This window comes from Pezoporus flaviventris, unplaced genomic scaffold, assembly GCF_033815535.1.
Source record: "Pezoporus flaviventris isolate CSIRO_AGI_PZ_B2104156 unplaced genomic scaffold, CSIRO_AGI_Pfla_v1 ptg000078l, whole genome shotgun sequence".
Lineage (NCBI taxonomy): Eukaryota > Metazoa > Chordata > Aves > Psittaciformes > Psittacidae > Pezoporus > Pezoporus flaviventris.
The window spans coordinates 11,911,348-11,931,750 of record NW_026892626.1 but is presented as its reverse complement, the minus strand read 5'-3'; the positions used below and the strand labels follow the sequence as shown (position 1 = coordinate 11,931,750).

Sequence of the window (20,403 nt, the reverse complement as noted above, 5' to 3'; positions counted from 1 at the left end):
CAGCTAACTACATGGAAAATTGCACATGCAGGTATTTATGTAATAACTATTCCTCCAGGCAGCAATTTCAGCTTGTAGTAGACAGAACGCAGGGCTATGACCTAACTGTCAAGAAATTCACCAAAACCACCACGACCTTAAAGTTTTGTTAGTAGACTTACTCATGCTACATGGAAGTCTCCATCTTCATTACATCTTTACAGATTTTTACATGTCTAGATTTAATCATGTAGCAAAGTCGAAAACCATTTTTCAAATATATTTGAAAAATTTTGAGTTTGGTGAGTTTCTGGAAAGTTACAGCTGCACCAGCAGCATTGATTTAATTTGCTTTCAAAGTTATGAGTGCAGATTGACCCAAAATGTAGAACAGCCACTCTTAACTTACACGGTTATCTTGCTAGTTAAGATCTATGAAGGTTACTGTACTACTTGAACAGCTGTAATCACAATTCCCCCTCATGTCACAGTTTGACCATCACTGGTTTGTAACACAAGAATCAATCCCCGCGCTCCAGTGGCGAGACGCGGGCCGCCTCAGGGAACCGCCATGCTCTCACCACCACTTACTTCCAACCACCGCCTCGTTACACCCAGGCAGCTACAGCATCCCATCACCTGCCCGAAGCCCCAAGTGGAGGAGTAAGGGGCAGCGAGGGCAGCCCGGGGCCAGAAGCTGCTCCGTCCGCGGGTCGGCTCCAGCGGGTTCCGCAGGCCCTCACCTAAAGCCTACCCCCGCGGGCCCGCGCCACGCAGCCGCAGTATGACGAACACTCCCGTAGCCACGGCGACCGCGCCGCGGCCCGGCCGCTGCCTGCCAGGGCCCGGCCCCCGGTGGTCAGAGAAGCGCCCTCGTCGCTACCCCGCGACGGGCGCTGCGCCGGCAGCTAGGCCGGCCCCTCCTTGCGGAGATTAACGCTGCATTACGCCGGAGAAGAGGGAAACGGCCGTGTCTGCGTTCGATTTCATGCGAGAAACCACGGCTGGGAATACCGGTTACAGGCGCTGCACATGCTCCACACAGACTACAGAGGGTTTATTCACACTCACAAGCGTAAGAGGTCCAGAGGAGGTGCGCACGGCTTCACCCCAGCCCCCCACATCAGCCACACTAGGTCCAGGGCAGCAGCACTGCTGCCACCCGTCACCCTGAGCAGTAAACTGAAGTGCTGATGTGAAGGCATTGCTCAGGTCACACCTTGGTACTGCAGAAACGGAAGAGCTGAGAGATATGTTTTAATGTATCACTGACTCAAAAAGACAAATTTTCTAACTAATTCGATTCTACGAAGATAGAATTTAGACTGATCTGATCAGCAGTGCTTGGTGAGACAGTTTTTTTCCCTTCATTCTCAGAAAAGAAATCCCTGTACTTGAACAAGAAGTGTTTGGAATATGGATGGGAATGATACTAATTGAAAGTAGATATGACAGATGATTTATTCTATTGAAGCCTTGAACACAGATCAAACTAATCATTAAATACAACAGTAATACTTGAAGTAATTATCTAATGAAACACAGCTTCAGTGTAAGTAAAAAAAAAATCCACAAAAGTACTTACATTTTCTTTAAATATCATATACAGGATGTAAAAACATAGAAAGTTAATGTTTGCTTTAGGGCATTACTGCAGACCTAAATTCACTTTCCACTTTATTTTAACAATGAGTGTATTTGCTATAAATGAGGTTCACCTACTCTTGATCTTTATATATAAAGTCGTATTTATTTTCTAAAAGTCTTGATTGCAAAATACAGTAAATCGCAATAAAAGAAATGTTATTTACATGTGAATTCCAGTACATTGAGACTGTTGACTTGGCAACAATGAAATGCTGCTGCATGCCTTTAAGTGTTACTGCCTTCAAATGTGAAGACTGACTAAAATTTTTTACTCAAAATAAGAGTTATGGTAAAAGCTCAAAATGTCACCAAGAATTAAAATCAAACTGACTTATTCTGTTGAAATCAAGTCTAAACTGACTATGTGTCTCATAGTAGGCCTTCCATGGGGGCAGTTCCAGGGATGCTCAATCTCACCCATATGGGTGATCAGTTTTCTCATTTCCTGCACATTCAGTGCAGTTCCAATCATCACCTGCAAGTAAAAACAAAAAAAACCAAACCTATTATTTTCTCCTCCATACAGAAAACTGACACAGGTAAGAGCAGTTCTTCAGCTACTATAGTAAATAAGTACTGTGCAAGGTATTAAAAGAACTACAAGATGATCAAGTACAAATACAGCTAAGTTTGTTTCTAAGTTCACTAGTTTGAAACATATTAAAAACTACCAGAAGTTTTTCCCAAGTTACACTAGACAAAAACATATGGAACAAAATGGAGGCCGTTAGCTGTTGACACTCAACGGCAAATAAATTTCCCCTTGCATTACACATACATATACAGATACAGACAGCTATAATACAACAGAAAAGACAGTATTTACTTGAAAACAGCCATCAGGTGCAGTACTTACAGACTTTCTGCAAGCTCGAGAAGCAAACATCTGCCTGATCCTAGAGGGCCTACACATGACTCCAGGGCAGTCACTTAACATGAAGATCAACTCATCTATGTCTTGTGGACCAAAAGTCCAGTTTTTGCTTGTTGGCAACGATATTAATTTAACTCTTCGAGTTACGGGAGCTGAAAGATTTGCAGTAATTAATAAAGAAACAAACAGAGCACTACAGGAAATTACTACTTCTTGAGTGAAAAACTACTTAGATACATAGATATGATGTGATCTGTATATATGATGAGGTTTAATCTTTTGATGGCTGTTGCTAACTAACCAAAATGGTAACTATGGCAGATATCCTTTTAACATTAAGAAATAAATTGCTTGCAGACTTAAAAGCAGATAGATCCAATCTCTAACAAACCCTCTGATTTCAAAGAACAAAACATTTATGGAACTAGTTTGAGGTTATGTGACTACAAAATAATTAAGGGGTTTTGTTGATAACAGATTAATAATGAACAGCATTTTAGACAAAAAAATTGAGATTCTGGAATGAAGAATATGGAAGAAATCTGTAGTGACTTCCCAAATACCAAAGTGGCAATGAAGAAGTTAAGATTTTGTGAAGGACTGTATGTACAAAAACTTGAAAAATCTTGAGTGCAGAACTGCATGGAGCAAAGAAAAACAGTGTTTCATTACAAGTTCACAGACCTTGAGGAGAAGTAGGAGACTTATAAATGAATCATCTGGATCAGAAGAGTAACAACTAACTTCAGGAAGATGAGGAATGTAGAAGTAATTTTGAAGAGCTCAGCAAAACAGAAGGTAAATCTGTTCCTAAGGGGACTTTGTTCACTTTAACACTAAAAAAAATATCACACCCCCTGAGATAAGAGACACTTGTCCACAGAGACCCTTACTCAAAGAACATGCATAGTGAAATTAATACATACTGCATAAAACATAGAAATATACTATAGAAACAGAGACGGGAGACTGTAAGAGACAATGATTGTAGATACGAGACTGTTACCTATAGGGAAAACACTTATTTTCACTGTTTTAAATGTGTAAAAGTGGATAGCTGGCAGACTGTGTTACCACCCAACACCCATCTCTGCGCAGACACTGAATAAACAAGTATCTCCGTCTCTGCACTCTGGGTGAAGGGGACAACAGAAACACAGCACTTTGGTGATCCTTGCTGGATAAAGAAAAGGAGCTTGCAAGTTACACAAATTGCTCAGAAGTACATAGTAAGTCAATGCCAAATCCATAAGGAAAACCCAAGAGCATCACTTACCAATGGTATTTATTAATCTAAAATTAAATTAGTAAGTTTATTATATTAAATTTATTCATATAGATTTATTAATATATAAATAAATGGAACCCTGCTGGAACCAGCAAGTGTACTAGTAAAACAAAAGGATTTTAACATAACACATCCTGTTAACTCCAAAGGGCCTTCAGAAACTTCTGTAAAAAGCTGGAGAGATAAATACTCTACAATGCTCTGTTAAGCAGGTCAAAGAGACCACAGAATCATAAATCTTAAAAACCAAACCATAGAGTGTAATACATATTATTTCAAAGTTTCTGACAATGACCTAAAGGGACTTTTGCATAATGACATGAAACTGTTCATCTTTTTTACCTTCAGCAATTCTGGCCCAAACTCACCATTTTCATTTATAATAAAATCAAACCCATTTTTTCTGAATATTTCCAGGTTTTCAATCAGTATGTTTTCATTTACAGCCGTTAGATTGAGATTTTGAGGCCTGAAAGAGAGAAATACATGGTAGTGCATCACTACATAGTGCCGATTACTTAAGACAGGTTTCAGAAGCAATCTAGAGCTATCGGTACAGAGCTCTCTACCAAAACATTTCACTTTGCTTTGTTAAAAAGATCTCACTACTGAACAGATCACTTTTAAGTAGTACTCAGCAGAGTTAGGCTGGTTGGGCAGCACTCCCTGTTGCAACAGCAGCTCCAACATCCACACTGTATCAGCATCCTTACCAAACTGTGGGTTTCTATGTAAGCCCATCATGAAATCTGTCTGACCACTGATTTGCTGCACAGCTACAACTGGGTAAGTGGAATTTATTTCTCATGTGAAGATTGACTCTTTGAAATAGAGACTATAAAAAATAACTTTCACCTTCAGTGTTTTGCATGTGCTAAATAAATATAACCATAAATGTCCTTCTGAAACCTTGAATTAAACTTTAAAAATTATTATTGTTAAAACACTGAAAATACTCACACTATCAGCTTCTGACCTTGAAGAACAGTGTGTTGTTGTAACATCTCAAAGTTGTACTTCTCATCAGTAGCATGTTGGTCAATTATGAAAAGATCGGAATTCAACTTTGCTATAATAAACCCTAAATTGAACTGGCCAATGATTTCCATTTTTGCAAACATTTCTTTACTGTATATAGAAAATACAAACAGGTAAGTTACATGTCATCAGCTATCATGTTAGACTGTAAAACTTAAAAACAGCTTTTTCTCTCTGCAGAACACACTTTATATAAAAGAAAGAAAAATCTCATTTAAGCAGGCTATGAATGTGAAGAAGTACAGTTATCTGGAATATGCCACTGACTGATGAGGCCATTTCTGGCAGAACACAATCTTATTAAGACACGACTTGCTCAGGATTCTCTCACTTTAAGTACAGCTACTGATAATAAAATTAGAAATGGGCAGTATGGCAATAGTCCAAGTAAATAACACCGAAGGCAGAATCACAGTTTTGAAGTAAGCTGACATTGGTCTTCTTTTTTTGCAATTACCAGGCTTTCCTAACATTTTTTTTTTTTTAATTCAAAATTAACAAATCATAGACTTTTATTGTCCAGTGACCACCTGAATGTAACTTATATTCACAGCCATGTCTCCCCCAATTTCAAATTCACAAGGGGGAGATATATGAGTTATCCAGTCTTTTCAGAGTTACTTGTCAAGAAATTTGACATTTCTCTGACTACACAGCAAATTACAAGTCTGAACTAAGCCAAATTTAGGATGTTTGTGGCCTTTTATAGTGTCTTTTTCCACATTCTGCTTGCATTTAGTTTGAATAGCTGCTCTGTCAGGTAAAATAACTTGTCAAATGGACATTTTAATGGCATAAGTTAAATAAAGGACATATCCAAAACAGGTAGATGTAAGCCTCCTCCCAGTCCCGCAAGAGGTCTTATATTTTCCCTAAACTATTTCTATTAATTGATGAATACAGTATATTAAGAAGGTGAAAATACCTGATCTCCTTTCTCAATTCATCTTCTGCTACTTTATTTTCTCCAGGACTAATTTTTGCTTTAAATCTTCTGTAATTTTGTGTTTCTGTACTTTTCTGTTGTTGCTCTATTACCTTTTTTACCTTTTCCACTAAAACCTTCATGGAGAATTCAAGTGGCACAGTTTTCTTTTTAACTTCCACCAGAACATCAACAGTTGGCTTACAGTTCACAGTATTCTCCAGTTCAGGACATTTACCTGCCTTAAAGTTGTCTACTTCACTGCTAAAGCTTCTGCTTTTAAAACGTTTTATTCTTGGAGAAGAACTATCAGCTTCTTCAGATAACTTATTTTGATCAGTCCAGTCAATCCTTTGATTTAACTTATGTTCAGCACCCAAGACCTGAACATCACATTCCAATGATTTCTCACTACATCCAATAGTTCTAAAACATTCATTTTGAAGTTGTTCTTCTGAGCTACAGAATTCTTCGTTACAAAGATTAATCATACTTTCGTTACTGACACAGCTCCCAGTTTCTGGTGTGCTACATCCAGCATCTGACTCAGAAGTGCTACAGAATCCAGAATCTGCATTATCTTCCAATTTCCTCAAATATCTGCTTGGAGTTGACATCTTTAAGTCCATCTTATGGCAACTCTTGGACTCCCTAGTCAAGACAGCCTTCTGAGTCTTCATGGTACTCCAATTGGTATCAAGTGACATTTGTCTAGGGGAGCTGTGCTGCTGTTTTACCTTTTTAGGGCTTCGAAAATCATTCTCTGTCATTTGACTGAGAGAGAATGACTCCCTTAATCTGGAAAGAGTCATTCTTTTTCCTTCACCACTTAGATTTTCAGTTTCAGAGTCAGGCAACATTTCTACCTGAGACTTTTCTGTCTCTTCAGGAAGTGTTTTCTTCATGTTGCCTAATAAAATCAGAATAAAGAACATTTCAAGATTCTAAATTAGCTGGAAACATTGATTAAATTATGTGCTTTAGTAAAGGGAGTGAAAAGAGAGATAGAAAAAACAGCAAACTCCTTAAAGGAGCCCTTATGGTTCAGACAATAACTGAATATGGGGCTGAAATGCAACACACACAAAAAAAAAGGCAGTCACATCTTTAAGAAAACAGTACTTATGCGGATGAATTTGTGACCTCTTTAAAATGGAATAGCAATCAGTGCAATCAGCATGTTTGTTTCTATTATCAAAAGAGTTTAATGATTGACCAACAATGAAAAGAGAACTGCTCTTATACTTGCATTGGCAAGGTGTTAAAGTGCTGGCACAACAGATACTTGCAGTATATGTGATTTTGTGTAGATAATTAGAGAATCTTCAACCTCAGAAATTATCAGTCCAACATGTATTTTACTAAAGATTAAGTTAAAATAACAGAATCAGGCTACAGCTGATCCTGTATGTCAGTAAAAAAATAAATTAGAAGGGGTTCTGTTGAAATAAATTAGGGGATGAAGTGGTGTTAACCCTGAAAAGCAACTTTGAAAGACTATACAGTCACAAGAGAATCAGCAATTCCTGCAGTTATCATGAGAGAACTGAAGTTCAAAATCCAACAAACTTATTCAAATTTCAGATTTTACTTATAAGGCCATAACCATTCTTTCTTGAAGACATTTAAATAAAGGAATCAGATCTCTTCCATCATCTTGGGAGAAGTCTTTTTCAGTTTGTGTTAGCTTTTTCCCCCATAAAGCTGAAAGTAAATCATGTCATGCTGGCATGTGTAATTTCCATAGCAATCACTTAATAACTTTGGGTCCTCACTTATTATATGATGCCAGTAACAATCTTTCAGTGTAATAATACATGAAAAATCTGCCCTGAAAAATACATGAATTAACAGCCAGACATTTTTTCCCGTTCTTCTTTGGGTTTTTAAAAACACACTTTTCCATTTTCAAATATCTACCCTATATCACACACAAAATTTTCACATTTTGTCCCCTACCTGCAACATCCAGAAGTTTCTGATTGACATTCAGTTTGTTAACATCACTCCCAAACATCTTCATCAGAGAGGTTTTTAAAATTGCTAATAAAAGCTTCTCCTCCTGAAGTAAAATTTGCCTTTTGTCTGGAGTTACATTGATGTCAATGCACTCTTAAATAAAAAGGAAAACCATCACATTTTAAATGAAAAGTACAAAAAGAAATCCACCCTTGGATCAAAGTCAGTTTTCTGCTGTTTCATCCCCCTCATTTTTATTTCACAGGATTAAAACCAAAGCCACAGTTAACATTCACAGTAAGTCTGCAAATTAATCTTTTAACTTTCCTCAACATTCCAGCAAACAAAACAGAAGCTAATTCTGCGCAGTAACACAATACAAGTTTTCCTCTAGTTAAGCTAACCACAAGATTGCCTTTTTCTTATTACTTCAGATAAGTTACTTTTGAGTACAGAAAAAGCAGAGGCAGAGAATAGTGGAACCACACCTAGACCCCACTTCTCACTCATGAATGGAAGATCACAGAATCACCCCAGTGCAGGAAGTCGTGCAGATAAAAAAGTTACAATATTCTCTAAATAAATACAATTTATTCTTCAATTAAATTACAGACTTTACTGAAGCTACTGAAAATTATGCATAACTTACCAGAATTTACAGAAATGTTAAGGGCTACAAATGGATACTGGTGTTTATTGTATACATGATAAACTTCATTCACAAGTCTGACAACCTACAGAGGTGAAAAAACAGTAAGTGCCAAAACTATTATCTTCTATTTCCCATCAGTCTGTGTTATTTAACCTCCTTCAAAACAACTAATGAACTAAATCATGAGTGAGTTTTTGTTCATACAAATAGACACAATGAACACAAAACCTTAAGACGCAGAAACTTGCAGCATCAAGCCACAAATACACATATCAGCTACTCATCTAGTGGCTGAGAGTATCAAACAAGCTAGCACTGGTGATCTTAGAAAAATAAAACCCTCACCTTTGCTGGATCACATGGACGTTGGTTGATAAAGAAAAACTGCCTGTCTGTTGCACTCCTTCCAACACCATGATCACAGCAAGAGATGAAGCCTGTAATACTGTTGAATAACAACAACAGTAAGGTAAAATGGAACAGCAAAAGAAATTTTTCAGACTTTGAGCATACTTAATGGATGAGTATTTTATAAAGGGCTAAAAGAAGCACTATTATACAGCATCAATACATATGTATACTTATTTCTTCTCCTAATTCCTTATCTGACAAAGGCTAGATGTTCAGCTCCAAAAAGGCATCAGACAATTGAAAGAGTAGCTCACTGATTTCAAGAGAAGTGGCTTTTGTTTTTCTGCTCTGAAACCAGAAGATGACGGGTCAGTTGTGAACTTTCATTGGTCAGATACTGATGCATCTATTTGCCAATAAATCTCACATCTAATCAGAGATTAGATAAGTACACTTAAAGACAGTAAACTGTAATTTTATGAACTGATTCACATTCCTCTGGTATATTTCTAAGTAACAAAACCAAAGAAATACAGGTATAAACAACAGATACAAATTCATCCATCCAGTTACTCAGGGTACTGATAAAGGTGACATTCAGCTGAAGATTACAGTAATATGTAACTGACTAGGACACAAGGAATAGCAGATTTGCTCTTCCCATTCATCTGATTAGCAACATCTTAGGCCTGAATTAACTTTTTTAATCATGTGATGGTCTTTCCCCAAATTACATACTAATATCTACTCTGATGTTCTTAGTCATTTTTAATACTATTAACTACCACTTTTTTTTTCTTTTTTTCTTTTTTTTAATGAGTTTTGGGTTATGGTAAAATGCCATTGGCAACAGTGGTTTGTACTTTTCTAATTACCTATAAAGATTCTGTGGCATGTCAGTAGCATTAACTCCATATTCTTCACGGACACCTTCACTAGGAGGTAGCTGAACAAAAGGAATGAGGCTCTGCAACTAAAACAAGGAAAAAAAAGGAAATGAAACATTTTTTCCTTCTATTTTATTATCTATTATCCTTAAAATCCATTTGATAAAATGGTGGGGTTTTTTCACTACTTTCGCCTCAGTTGATTCACAGACCCTTACTTGAAAATGTACATAGGCAGAACAACAAAATGATTTGGACTCTCCAGCTACATTTATATACATGACCTTATCAAGCTTTATGCAAAACCAAAAGGCAAAGAATAACAGAAGTTTCTTCTGAGATAACAATAAAGCTATTAGAAAAGTTATGTTATTTGAATCACAGCCTGCCTAAGTACAGGTATGTTTACTATAAATGTTTTCCCAATCATGCCTTTATTATTTTTCTGTCATTAGAAAACCTTCCATTGACTATACATTTAAGTATTAGATATTATATAAGCAGGCTATAAGCAAAGCATTCTGTTTAGGCAAAACTGAGTTTTCAGCTATGTTTGTTGCCATGTGGAAAGATAAAGTTACATCTTTCATCCAGTATTTCAGCTACAGCATGACCAAGGCTTTGAAATCTCTACATGAGCATTGTGAAGGGAGAAAGTGCTTATCAACAACCAGCAGCTGTCTATCAGTCAATATTCCCTATGGTAGTAATAATATACTTGTAATAATACCGTTGTAACCCTGTTTCCTAAATAATTTCTCTTTCGTCAAAACATCTGTAAGCAGATTTAGAAACTTCAAGGCAATCTGTGGAGGCTGAACTGTTTGTCCTTCTTCAACCTGTAGGGTGTGCTAGAAGTCAACACATGCTCCATTCTCTTAAGGTCTTAACATGTTTCCTACACCTCCTCTGTTTATTAGACATTAGAAATGTCTCTGTACAGCTATATGATCTCTCCTCTCAATAATAAAAGCAATACCTGGTTTTGCCCAAATACTGCTCCAATGTTTTCCTTTAAACTAGGACTCCCAGTAGTGGACACCACAGAACTTTTTTTCCCTTGGCCAACTTGATTAGTGCAGTTAATCCTCACTCCTTTTGAAACAATACAGTATGCCTGCAACAGCTGGACCATTTTTGCATATTCCTATTAAAGAAAAAACGAAAGTTCAAATTTATATGAAATGTCTCTTTTTAAAACAAAACATTCAATATTTGCAGGTAACACAAAAAGAGGGTGGGGGAGGGAGTTTAATAATTCTTTTATACCTTTACAAATTAAACATAAAAAATTAGATGTGAAAAATTGTGCTTCAAAACCAAATAATGTTTACAAGATTGGTATTTAGCCATAACACAGCAGTCCCTGATTTTAAAACACACAAAAGTGATCATGATATAAATTCTTTTTAAAATCAACATTTGAGAATGTACCTTTAAAACCAATCACTGCAAAATAGAAGATGAAAGAATACAGGATCACTGCTTTTTTATTTGATTAAGATACAAGACAGGCACAAATAGTCTGACAAAAATCAATGTATTCTCAAAGAACTGAGTACAGTTCTCAATGCAGTATCAGCAGCGCTTAAGTTCTGGGGTGACAATCCTTTGAAATAATAATTTCTGATCTAACATACCTTTTTAATGTTTCTTTGAAATTCCTTATGCCGCACAGGCAGAGTATAAAACAACTGCTGTATGTTCACAGTTGTTCCTTGTGGTCGCGGAAAATGCGTTTTCTGAGTAATTTTACCATTGTGATCAAAGACCAACCGAGTCCCAACCTTTGCAGACTTATGACAGGTAAAAATGGTAATATCACTAATGGAAAGGAAAAGGCAACAGGATTATATGCTGAGTACTGTATTTTCTTACCCATTCCTCACCCCTCATCACCTTATCAGGCAGAAAAACTATGCTAATACTATTCATTTAATTAAAACTAACTCTACCACATACAACTAAAGCATACCTAGAGAATAGTGTAACATTTTCCTAGCTACAATGCAAGCATTTTTACTTGCATCCCTTTCATTCTCCTATAAAATACAATGTTAAAAGTCTGGTTTTGTTGGACACATTTCTCATACTAACACATAACAGCAGAATATTCTTGATCACAGAACTGTGCACAAAAGCTGTGCTATTTCAAATGTGCACTTTGGGAGTTTAAGTACAGTTTTAATGAGTAACAGCCTGGCAAACAGCTCTTATATATTACAGTGCTCTGCATCAGAGGATCAAACACTTATGCAAGTGCACAGTTCCACCCTGTACAGATCTGCATACTTAGTAATGTTGAATGTTATACATACAAGGACCAATAAGGTATCTAGAATCACAGATTCATTTCAGATGCTTAGAATCATACAATAATTTTAGTTGGGAAGGACTCAGGATGTCATGCAACCTATTGCTCAGAATCAACCAAACGTTAAGAAACAGGAAGTTTTCAAAGCCTCATTTTATCAATAACAGTAAACTGAAAAGTTGGCTTCAGTTATTTTTGTGCATATAGTAACTTTCTACTAATAAGAAGTTCAATAGCCATACCTTAAGGCACACAGTGAACTCAGAGCTTCACCTCGAAACCCAAATGTTTCAACATGTATTAGATCAGAAAAATCTTGTATTTTTGATGTATGATGTTTCAGAGCTGGAAAAATGTTTAAAATATTTATTTTACTTGTAAGTGACAGTGGTCTACGCAAGTAGATTCTGCATGCATATCAAGAAGCAGAAAGCCTTCTGTGTATTTCCTTTCCCCTTGTCCTATAAGCCAGATATCTTTATAATCCTCAGATACACCCTTTATTCCATACGTACACCTAAAATTCATATAGCATTATTAGTACATGCATTACAAGATGCCTTGGGGCAGTACACAGTTCTGCCTTTGCTGCTGATGTACCCGTCACAAATTTCTGCTCCCATTTCATACAATTTAAAACTAGCAAATGGAAAACGTGACAGTCACGTATGCAGTGTTGGTTCACTTGCAGCAACTGTTCAGGTTTATAAGTCACCTTTCAAAAGCAGCCACTTCCACAAAGCTCAACACCTTCAATAGTGACTCAATGACTCAACATGACTGAATCTATAGGGCTTTCTCTGATATAATTTTTTCTATTATTATTTGTTCCACTTAAATCAGCAATCAAAACAAAGGTTACTTTTGAGCTACAAGAACTATAACCACAATAGCACTACAGCAGTCCAGTCCAATTTTGCTCAAGTCTTGCACATCATGCACACATTATATAAAGATGAGTATCTGTTAAAAATTATTAAACTCAGGAATTTAAGTGTTTTTGTTTGTTATTTTTAAGTAGCTTTCTCACCAAAACCAATCCTTCAGAATGTCCAAATACAAATTATGAAAAACGTTCAACTTACTCAAGCCTTCAAAGTTTTCCTCTTCCACTCCACATCCATTATCTGAAACCTCTATCAGTTCAGCTCCATAATCTTTCAGTTTTATATCTACAAAAATGAGTGAAGTCCTTTATTTCTGTAGGTTCATGTACAATATTCAGGATTAATTTTGTACTTCAAGTAACTTTACCAGATAATGGCTTTCTATGTCAAGTTTGAAGAACAACAAAAATATCTTTGATGAACAGGGGCTGGAGCACCTCCCATATGAAGATGGGATGAGAAAGCTGGGGCTGTTCAGCCTGGAGAAGAGAAGGCTGCATGGAGACCTCATAGCAGCCTTCCAGTATCTGAAGAGGGCCTATGAGGATGCTGGGGAGGGCCTCTTCATTAGGGACTGTAGTGGCAGGACAAGGGGTAATGGGTTCAGACTTAAACAGGGGAAGATCTGCTACTATGCACTCTGCTTTGAGGAAAAAGAAGTACCTTATAAATCTATGAAATTCAATGAAATTACGATGAAAATGTTACCAATGTTGGTAGCTCCAGCATCCAGGCTGTTTTCCACCAACTCCTTCACGGCAGTGCCAAGATTCAGCACAACCTGTCCCGAACAGATCCGATGAACGGACTTGCTGTCGATGGGCTTGATGGCTTTGGCAGGTTCAAAGCTTAGAAAGAGAAGAGAGACAGAAAGCAAACAGGTAGCGTAAAGAAGGTGCGAAATGCTCGCCTTACGGCGACACTCAGCTCTTCTCAAGCGAGGGCAATCAGCACCCAGGGGCGGGGCGGGGAGGGGGGTAGAACACCGGTGCTCCGGCTGGTCGCGCTCAAATGCGGAACGTCCGAGGAGTCCCACAGGCCTCCCCTAGCAAGAAGGGACAAGAGACGGGAACCGAGAAGCCAGAGGCGGGCGAGGAGGCCGCAAAGGCGCCGGCGGCCAGGCCCCGGGCAGCGGAGGGCGAGCGAGGAGCCGCCCCACCACCGCGGGTAAGACTATAGCCGGACACAACCCGACGCAAGTAAGGCTATAGCCCACTGCTGCCCGCCCCACGGCGGACACTCACCATGGCGCTGCCGCCTCCATTAAGACCCTGGCGGGACTCGCGGTTTCCCTCACTCAGGACCCCATCCCCACATGCCCCGCCTCCGCTCGGTCATTGGCTACTGAGTAAAAGAGCCCGCCAATCATAATCAAGTTTTCAACTGTATTGACGCCAGTTAGTCGGTAGAGCTATCCAATCGAAGCTGAGCTTTTGCCCTATGGAGATTCTCTTGGCGAATCAATGGCTCATGCTGGCCAATAGGAAGACGACAAGGAGGCGGAGCGGCAGCTCCCAGCGTGCATTGGGTGGCGGGTGAGTCAGTAAGGCGCCGACCGTCAGCTTGGGCCAATGGGTACAGCGGGTAGGCGGGCTCAGTGGCTGCTGAGAACGGGGTGCGCGTCGCGGCGGGTGCCGCCATGCCCATGTACAAGGTGAGGCCGTTCCACGGCGCCGGCGGGTCGGTGTTGGCGGAGCAGTTGCCCACTTGCATGTACCATCTGCCTAGCCTGCACAGCCAGCACCCGCCCGCCGCCTCGCCGCCGCCGCAGGTAGGAGCGAGGGGCAGCGGCTGGGCCAACCAGGGGGAAGGCCCACTGCTCTCGGCAGTGGACAACGGGCCGGGGCCGCCCTGCTGCGGAGCCCGGCGGGCCCGCCTCCGGCCGCGCTGGGCTGGGGTTTGTTCCCGGGGGGAGCTGGGAGAAGCCTCCAGGGCCGGCCACCCGCAATCGCCTGCCTCAGCCCGCAGGAGCGGCGTGGTAGTAGAGGCCACGCCCGTTCCTCTGCGCTTACCAGCAGCGCTTGCGAGGGTTCAATAAAAACGGCTTTGTCAGGAAGTTCTCTGTGGCGCTTGCTAAGCTTTCCGTAACTCGCAGCCTGGCTTCTCGGGGCTCTCGCCTGTGGCTCTTGCTGGTTTTACATTGAAACAGGCGTGTTTGGGCTCTGGGCCAAGCCCTTGCAAGACCGGAGCTAGCTCAGCATGCCCTGTCCCGTCCCGCTGCATGGCCACCCTCCCAGCTCTCGTCTCTGCTGTTGAGATGGGAACGAGGCAGCTACGCACCCTCCATCCTGGTCTCGGTTACTGTATTAGACAAAAATGCAAAACACTGTTACATTAATTTAGTTGATTTCAGCCTCTTCCAGTGTCAGGAATGCTTTGGATTCTTCCGGGCTGTTTGTGGCCATTTTTAGCTTGATGCATCAGGCTTTTCAGTGAGTATGTGCTGTGCCCTCACCCAGGTTGCTGGTGGTGATACTGAGCAGGAGTAGACTTGGGGCAGAACTGCGTGGGAATGCTAACAAAGCTGCCCTCCCCCTGCAACAACAGCATTAACTTCCCATCTCCTCTGAGAGTGGTTTTTATTTCATGGAATTGCATAATAGGAAAACCTGTAGGCAAATAACGGTCACTTAGGAGGTGTTTCCATGTCTTACCTTTGAGAATGTTGTGTAAGTGGGTATCAGGATTTCACTTGGATACCTTGCTTGTTATCTCTTTATCCATTAGACTGAAAGAAGTTTGGTTGCTAGGTTGGATTTCATTAATCCTTATTCAGAAAATGGATTATCTATACAAAGATACTTTAACGTTATTGCAACTTTGTAGACTTAATACTTCCCCCAGGAATATATTTTCCATCTTCTAAAAAAGGTAGACTTGTAAGATAATTGAGATAACATGCTTTGGGATTAACATGTAACAAAGCCTGTCACCTTTTTCTGTATAGTTTATATTCTCTGAACCAGAGAATGGCTGCAAAGTGTTGTTTCATATGATATACCATCCAGCCAAACCTGCAGGTTTTTTTACTTCACTAACTTCCTGAATTGTCAAAACATTTCCTTGTTTGGCAGCCTCAGCACAAAATCAGTCTGCTTGTTTGGGCTGGAGAGAATCCTGATGAGATAACTTTGTTTTTTCAAGTTTCAATTCAGCACTTCATTGCCAGCCTTAAGTCTCTGTGGTTGTAGTCTGCTGTGTACTATGTTAGACAGTTTGCTGTGGCTACTGATTTAAAAAAAATGAATTTTAAGCAGGAAGATTTCAGAGATTTGATTAAATAACCTGTTGCTTACCATCTTCATACATACTAAAGGCAAGACAACTAGTTGACTTAAGACCATGACATTCCATGATGCTCTGGTTATTTGAAGGTGTTTAGAGTCTAAAAAGTTTAAGAGGCTTATAATAAGTGGAAGCAAGGACAGGTGGCCTGGGAAAAGTACAGGGATGTTGTTCAGGAAGCTAGGGACCAGGTTAGGAAAGCTAAGGCCCGGTTAGAATTAAACTTGGCTAGGGATATTAAGGATAACAGAAAGGGATTCTACAGGTACATAGCAAATAAAAAACAGACTAGGGAGAACATAGGCCCCCTCAGGAAGCTCTCGGGAGAACTGGCTACACAGGATTTGGAGAAGGCTGAGGTTCTGAATGACTTCTTTGCCTTGGTCTTCACTGCCAAAGGCTCTGACCACACCACCCAAGTCCTGGAAGGCAGACACAGGGACTGTGAGAATGAAGACCTTGTGCCCACTGTAGGAGAGGAACTGGTCCAAGACCATCTTAAAAATCTGAATGTGCACAAGTCCATGGGTCCTGATGAAACCCAGCTGTGGGTCCTGAAGGAGCTGGCAAATGAAGTTGAGAAGCCGCTGGCCATCATATTTGAGAAATCATGGCAGTCAGGTGAAGTTCCCAGCGACTGGAAAAAGGCAAATATAACCCCCATTTTCAAGAAGGGGAAAATGGATGACCTGGGGAATTACAGACCAGTCAGTCTCACCTCTGTGCCTGGCAAAATCTTGGAGCAGATTCTTCTGGAAGGCATGCTAAGGCACATGAAAAACAACAAGGTGCTTGGTGACAGCCAGCAGGGCTTCACTAAGGGAAAATCCTGCCTGACCAGTTTGGTGGCCTTCTATGATGGGGCTACAAAAGTGATGGACAGGGATAGAGCAGTTGATGTCATCTACCTGGACTTGTGTAAAGCATTCGACACTGTCCCACATGACATCCTTGTCTCTAAATTGGAGAGACATCAATTTGATGGATGGACCACTCGTGGATAAAGAACTGGCTGGATGGCTGCACACAAAGAGTTGTGGTCAGTGGCTCAGTGTCCGTCTGGAGACCAGTAATGAGTGGTGTCCCTCAGGGATCGGTGTTGGGACCAGTCTTGTTCAACATCTTTGTCGCTGACATGGACAGTGGGATTGAGTGCGCCCTCAGCAAGTTTGCTGATGACACCAAGCTGTGTGGTTCAGTTGATACCCTGGAGGGAAGGAATGCCATCCAGAGGGACCTCAACATGCCTGTGAGGTGGGCTGATGCCAACCTCATGAAGTTTAACCATGCCAAGTGCAAGGTCCTACACCTGGGTCGGAGCAATCCCAGGCACAGCTACAGGCTGGGAAGAGATTCAGAGCAGCCCTGCGAAGAAAGACTTGGGGGTGTTGGTTGATGAGAAAATGAACATGAGCCGGCAGCGTGTGCCTGCAGCCCAGAAAGGCAACCGTATCCTGGGCTGCATCCAAAGGAGTGTGACCAGCAGGTCGAAGGAGGTGATCCTGCCCCTCTGCTCTGCTCTTGTGAGACCTCACTTGGAGCATTGTGTGCAGTTCTGGTGTCCTCAACATAAAAAGGACATGGAGCTGTTGGAGCAAGTCCAGAGGAGGCCATAAGGATGATCAGGGGACTGGAGCACCTCCTGTATGAAGATGGGCTGAGAAAGTTGGGGCTGTTCAGCCTGGAGAAGAGAAGGCTGCGTGGAGACCTCATAGCAGCCTTCCAGTATCTGAAGGGGGCCTATAGGGATGCTGGGGAGGGACTCTTCATTAGGGACTGTAGTGGTAACACAAGGGGTAACTGGTTAAAACTTGAACAGGGGAAGTTTAGATTGGATATAAGGAGGAAATTCTTTCCTGTTAGGGTGGTGAGGCACTGGAATAGGTTACCCAGGGAGGTTGTGAATGCTCCATCCCTGGCAGCGTTCAAGACCAGGCTGGACGAGGCCTTGGGTGATACGGTTTAGTGTGAGGTGTCCCTGCCCATGGCGGGGGGTTGGAACTAGATGATCTTAAGGTCCTTTCCAACCCTAACAATTCTATGATTCTAAAGTCTTTCTAAACTTGTTGTCAAGTAAGCTGTGGACTATTTTGACACTGAGCTGAGTGAACATTCATGCAACCTTGGTTTTCATCTCCTGTAGGAGGAGGTTGATCCTTCACTTCAAGCACTTGAAGCCCGCCAGGAGTTGATTCTGAAACGCTTGTATGAACTGAAGAGTGCCGTCGATGGTCTCTCAAAGATGACACAAACCCCAGATGCTGACATTGATGTAACTAACATAATTCAAACAAACGACTGTTCTCTGACAGCCAATGGAGCAGATTTGGATGTGATGCTTGGAAAGGTAAATTCACTTGAGCCATATACATTGATGGGTACTTTCTCTGCTCTCAAAATTTTCAGGGTTGGAAGGGTAGCATTAAAACCTGGGACACTCCGAACTCATCAGAGAAGTCTTACATCCTTACAAAGAACCTACAACTACCATATAATTTTGAACATCCAGATTATAGATACAAAAGTTTATAAATAATAAATCCCATATATTCTTATTTGGATAGAATTCTAAGCTAGAATAGTTGATTCTGAAATTATGACACTTGGTTTTTTATTTGTTACTAACTTGAAATTTTAACTTTACCTTCAGATACGTCTCGAATTTACCTAAGTCATGTTCTTGAATGATGCGTTGAGGAAGGTTTTTAAATGTTTAAACAAGTTTTAAATGTTCAAACTTGAATAGATTTGAGTAGCATTAGAATTTTAGATACACACATACATGGTTACGTACTCTTTGGGGTCAAACAAAATCTCTTTCACTGTCTTCTCTACTGAATGTTTTACTTTCTATTCAGGATTATGGTGCCCTGAAAGATGTTGTAATCAATGCAAATCCATCTCTACCTCCATTGTCATTATTAGTGCTGCACAATCTGCTTTGTGAACGCTATAAAATATTATCAGCTGTTCATACACATTCATCCGTGAAAAGCGTGCCAGAAAACCTCCTGAAATGCTTTGGAGAGCAGACTAAGAAGCAGCCTCGTCACGAGTATCAATTGGGCTTTACTCTTATATGGAAGGATGGTAAGAACAAAGTTATCTTGCAGATCAGTAGTTTACAATAGGTGAGAAAATGAAACTTGGGCATTAAAACCTTGACAACAGATGCTTTGGCATCCTTGTGCTGACATTTGATGGATACATACTGCAGATAACATTTTTGCTCTCTTCATAGCTGTTAATGATGGGGACAGAGGAGGAAGACTTGTGTTTGTAGTTACCAATACTAAAATACACATGGCATTTACATGCTTGGTTGTACCCACAGGATTTCTTTTATAGAAGCGTTTTTCAGTGTCTAGAAGTAAGTTGGCTAGAATAGAAATGAGGTGGGAGATTTGGCTGAAATGTGCAAAAAGTGATCTCTCTGTCCCAGGTTCCTGCATTAGTCTATTCAGACTCAGAAAATGGAAAATTGTTCCTTAGGTTAAGTATGTTAACAGTGGTGCTGGCATCAAAAATAAAACACATCATGGCATTGCTGTTACATTTAACTTCTTTACCATATGGTATTCACTTTTTTCCTTTTCTTAATTTCAGTTCCAAAACCCCAGATGAAGTTCAGTGTTCAAACAATGTGCCCTATTGAAGGAGAAGGGAACATCGCCAGATTTCTCTTTTCCCTCTTGGGCCAGAAGTACAATGCAGTAACTTCAACTCTGATTGACAGCTGGGTGGATACAGCCATTTTCCATCTCAGAGAAGGTAGCAGTAAGGAAAAAGGAGCAGTCTTGCGCTCTATGAATGCTGCCCTGGGCAAGGCAGCGTGGCTGGTGGGAAATGAACTCACCATAGCAGACATTGTTGTGTGGTCTGTGCTTCAGCAGATGGGTAGTGCCAATGCTGCCCCAGCCAATGTGCAAAAATGGATGAAGTCATGTGAGAACTTGGCACCTTTCAGCTCTATTCTGAAGCTACTCAAGTAAGCCTGTACTCTTTTATAATGATAATCTTATTATCCCTCATGCCTGCTGTAGTGGTTTGAGTCCTTTCTGAGATGTATTCAAGTACTACAGTTGAAAAGAATTCTAAATCAATAAAAACATTACAGCTAACTTTTGGGTGTGACCTTCCTTTTTACTAACTGCTGCATGACACGCGTATTTGTCAATGATTGTAAGTTATGTGCAGTAGTTTTACGTAAATACATGCTGCACTTTTAATATTTCCTTATCTTTTCCCCTGTAACCCAAATGCTTATTTACACAAGTTATCCTGAGGCTCAGTGCAACATGAATACTTTCTGCTGAC

The 20,403-nt window shown here is 40.4% G+C and overlaps 2 protein-coding genes across 3 annotated transcripts; one reads left to right on the top strand and one right to left on the bottom strand.

Moving 5' to 3' along the window:
* Positions 1–1,711: 1,711 nt before the first annotated feature.
* On the bottom strand, positions 1,712–14,130 carry PMS2 (PMS1 homolog 2, mismatch repair system component). 2 transcript variants are annotated; one of them, XM_061473534.1, is made up of 15 exons: positions 14,046–14,130; positions 13,510–13,649; positions 13,000–13,086; positions 12,157–12,259; positions 11,241–11,424; positions 10,580–10,747; positions 9,589–9,686; positions 8,708–8,807; positions 8,360–8,444; positions 7,711–7,863; positions 5,752–6,661; positions 4,749–4,916; positions 4,157–4,257; positions 2,483–2,652; positions 1,712–2,101 (listed from the first exon to the last, which is right to left on the bottom strand). In XM_061473534.1, the coding sequence occupies exons 1-15, from the start codon at positions 14,063–14,065 to the stop codon at positions 1,958–1,960; spliced, it is 2,631 nt and encodes an 876-aa protein (XP_061329518.1). In that variant the 5' UTR covers positions 14,066–14,130; the 3' UTR covers positions 1,712–1,957. The 2 variants fall into 2 exon arrangements, 1 of the variants encoding a protein (XP_061329518.1); XR_009746935.1 differs by lacking the exon at positions 1,712–2,101 and having other exon boundaries at positions 2,516–2,652; positions 4,765–4,916.
* Positions 14,131–14,425: 295 nt separating this feature from the next.
* Positions 14,426–20,207, top strand: AIMP2 (aminoacyl tRNA synthetase complex interacting multifunctional protein 2). Its single transcript, XM_061473212.1, has 4 exons — positions 14,426–14,572; positions 18,230–18,433; positions 18,945–19,176; positions 19,693–20,207. The coding sequence occupies exons 1-4, from the start codon at positions 14,441–14,443 to the stop codon at positions 20,076–20,078; spliced, it is 954 nt and encodes a 317-aa protein (XP_061329196.1). The 5' UTR covers positions 14,426–14,440; the 3' UTR covers positions 20,079–20,207.
* Positions 20,208–20,403: the final 196 nt, after the last annotated feature.

Coding starts and splice junctions, on each gene's coding strand:
- AIMP2 (XM_061473212.1), top strand. CDS start 14,441: ATGCCCATGTACAAGGTGAGGCCGTTCCACGGCGCCGGCGGGTCGGTG. Junction 14,573..18,229: donor CCGCCTCGCCGCCGCCGCAG/GTAGGAGCGAGG, acceptor CATCTCCTGTAG/GAGGAGGTTGATCCTTCACT. Junction 19,177..19,692: donor TACTCTTATATGGAAGGATG/GTAAGAACAAAG, acceptor TCTTAATTTCAG/TTCCAAAACCCCAGATGAAG.
- PMS2 (XM_061473534.1), bottom strand. CDS start 14,065: ATGGAGGCGGCAGCGCCATG. Junction 12,260..12,999: donor GGAAAACTTTGAAGGCTTGA/GTAAGTTGAACG, acceptor ACATTTTTCCAG/CTCTGAAACATCATACATCA. Junction 6,662..7,710: donor GAAACTTCTGGATGTTGCAG/GTAGGGGACAAA, acceptor TGATTTTATTAG/GCAACATGAAGAAAACACTT.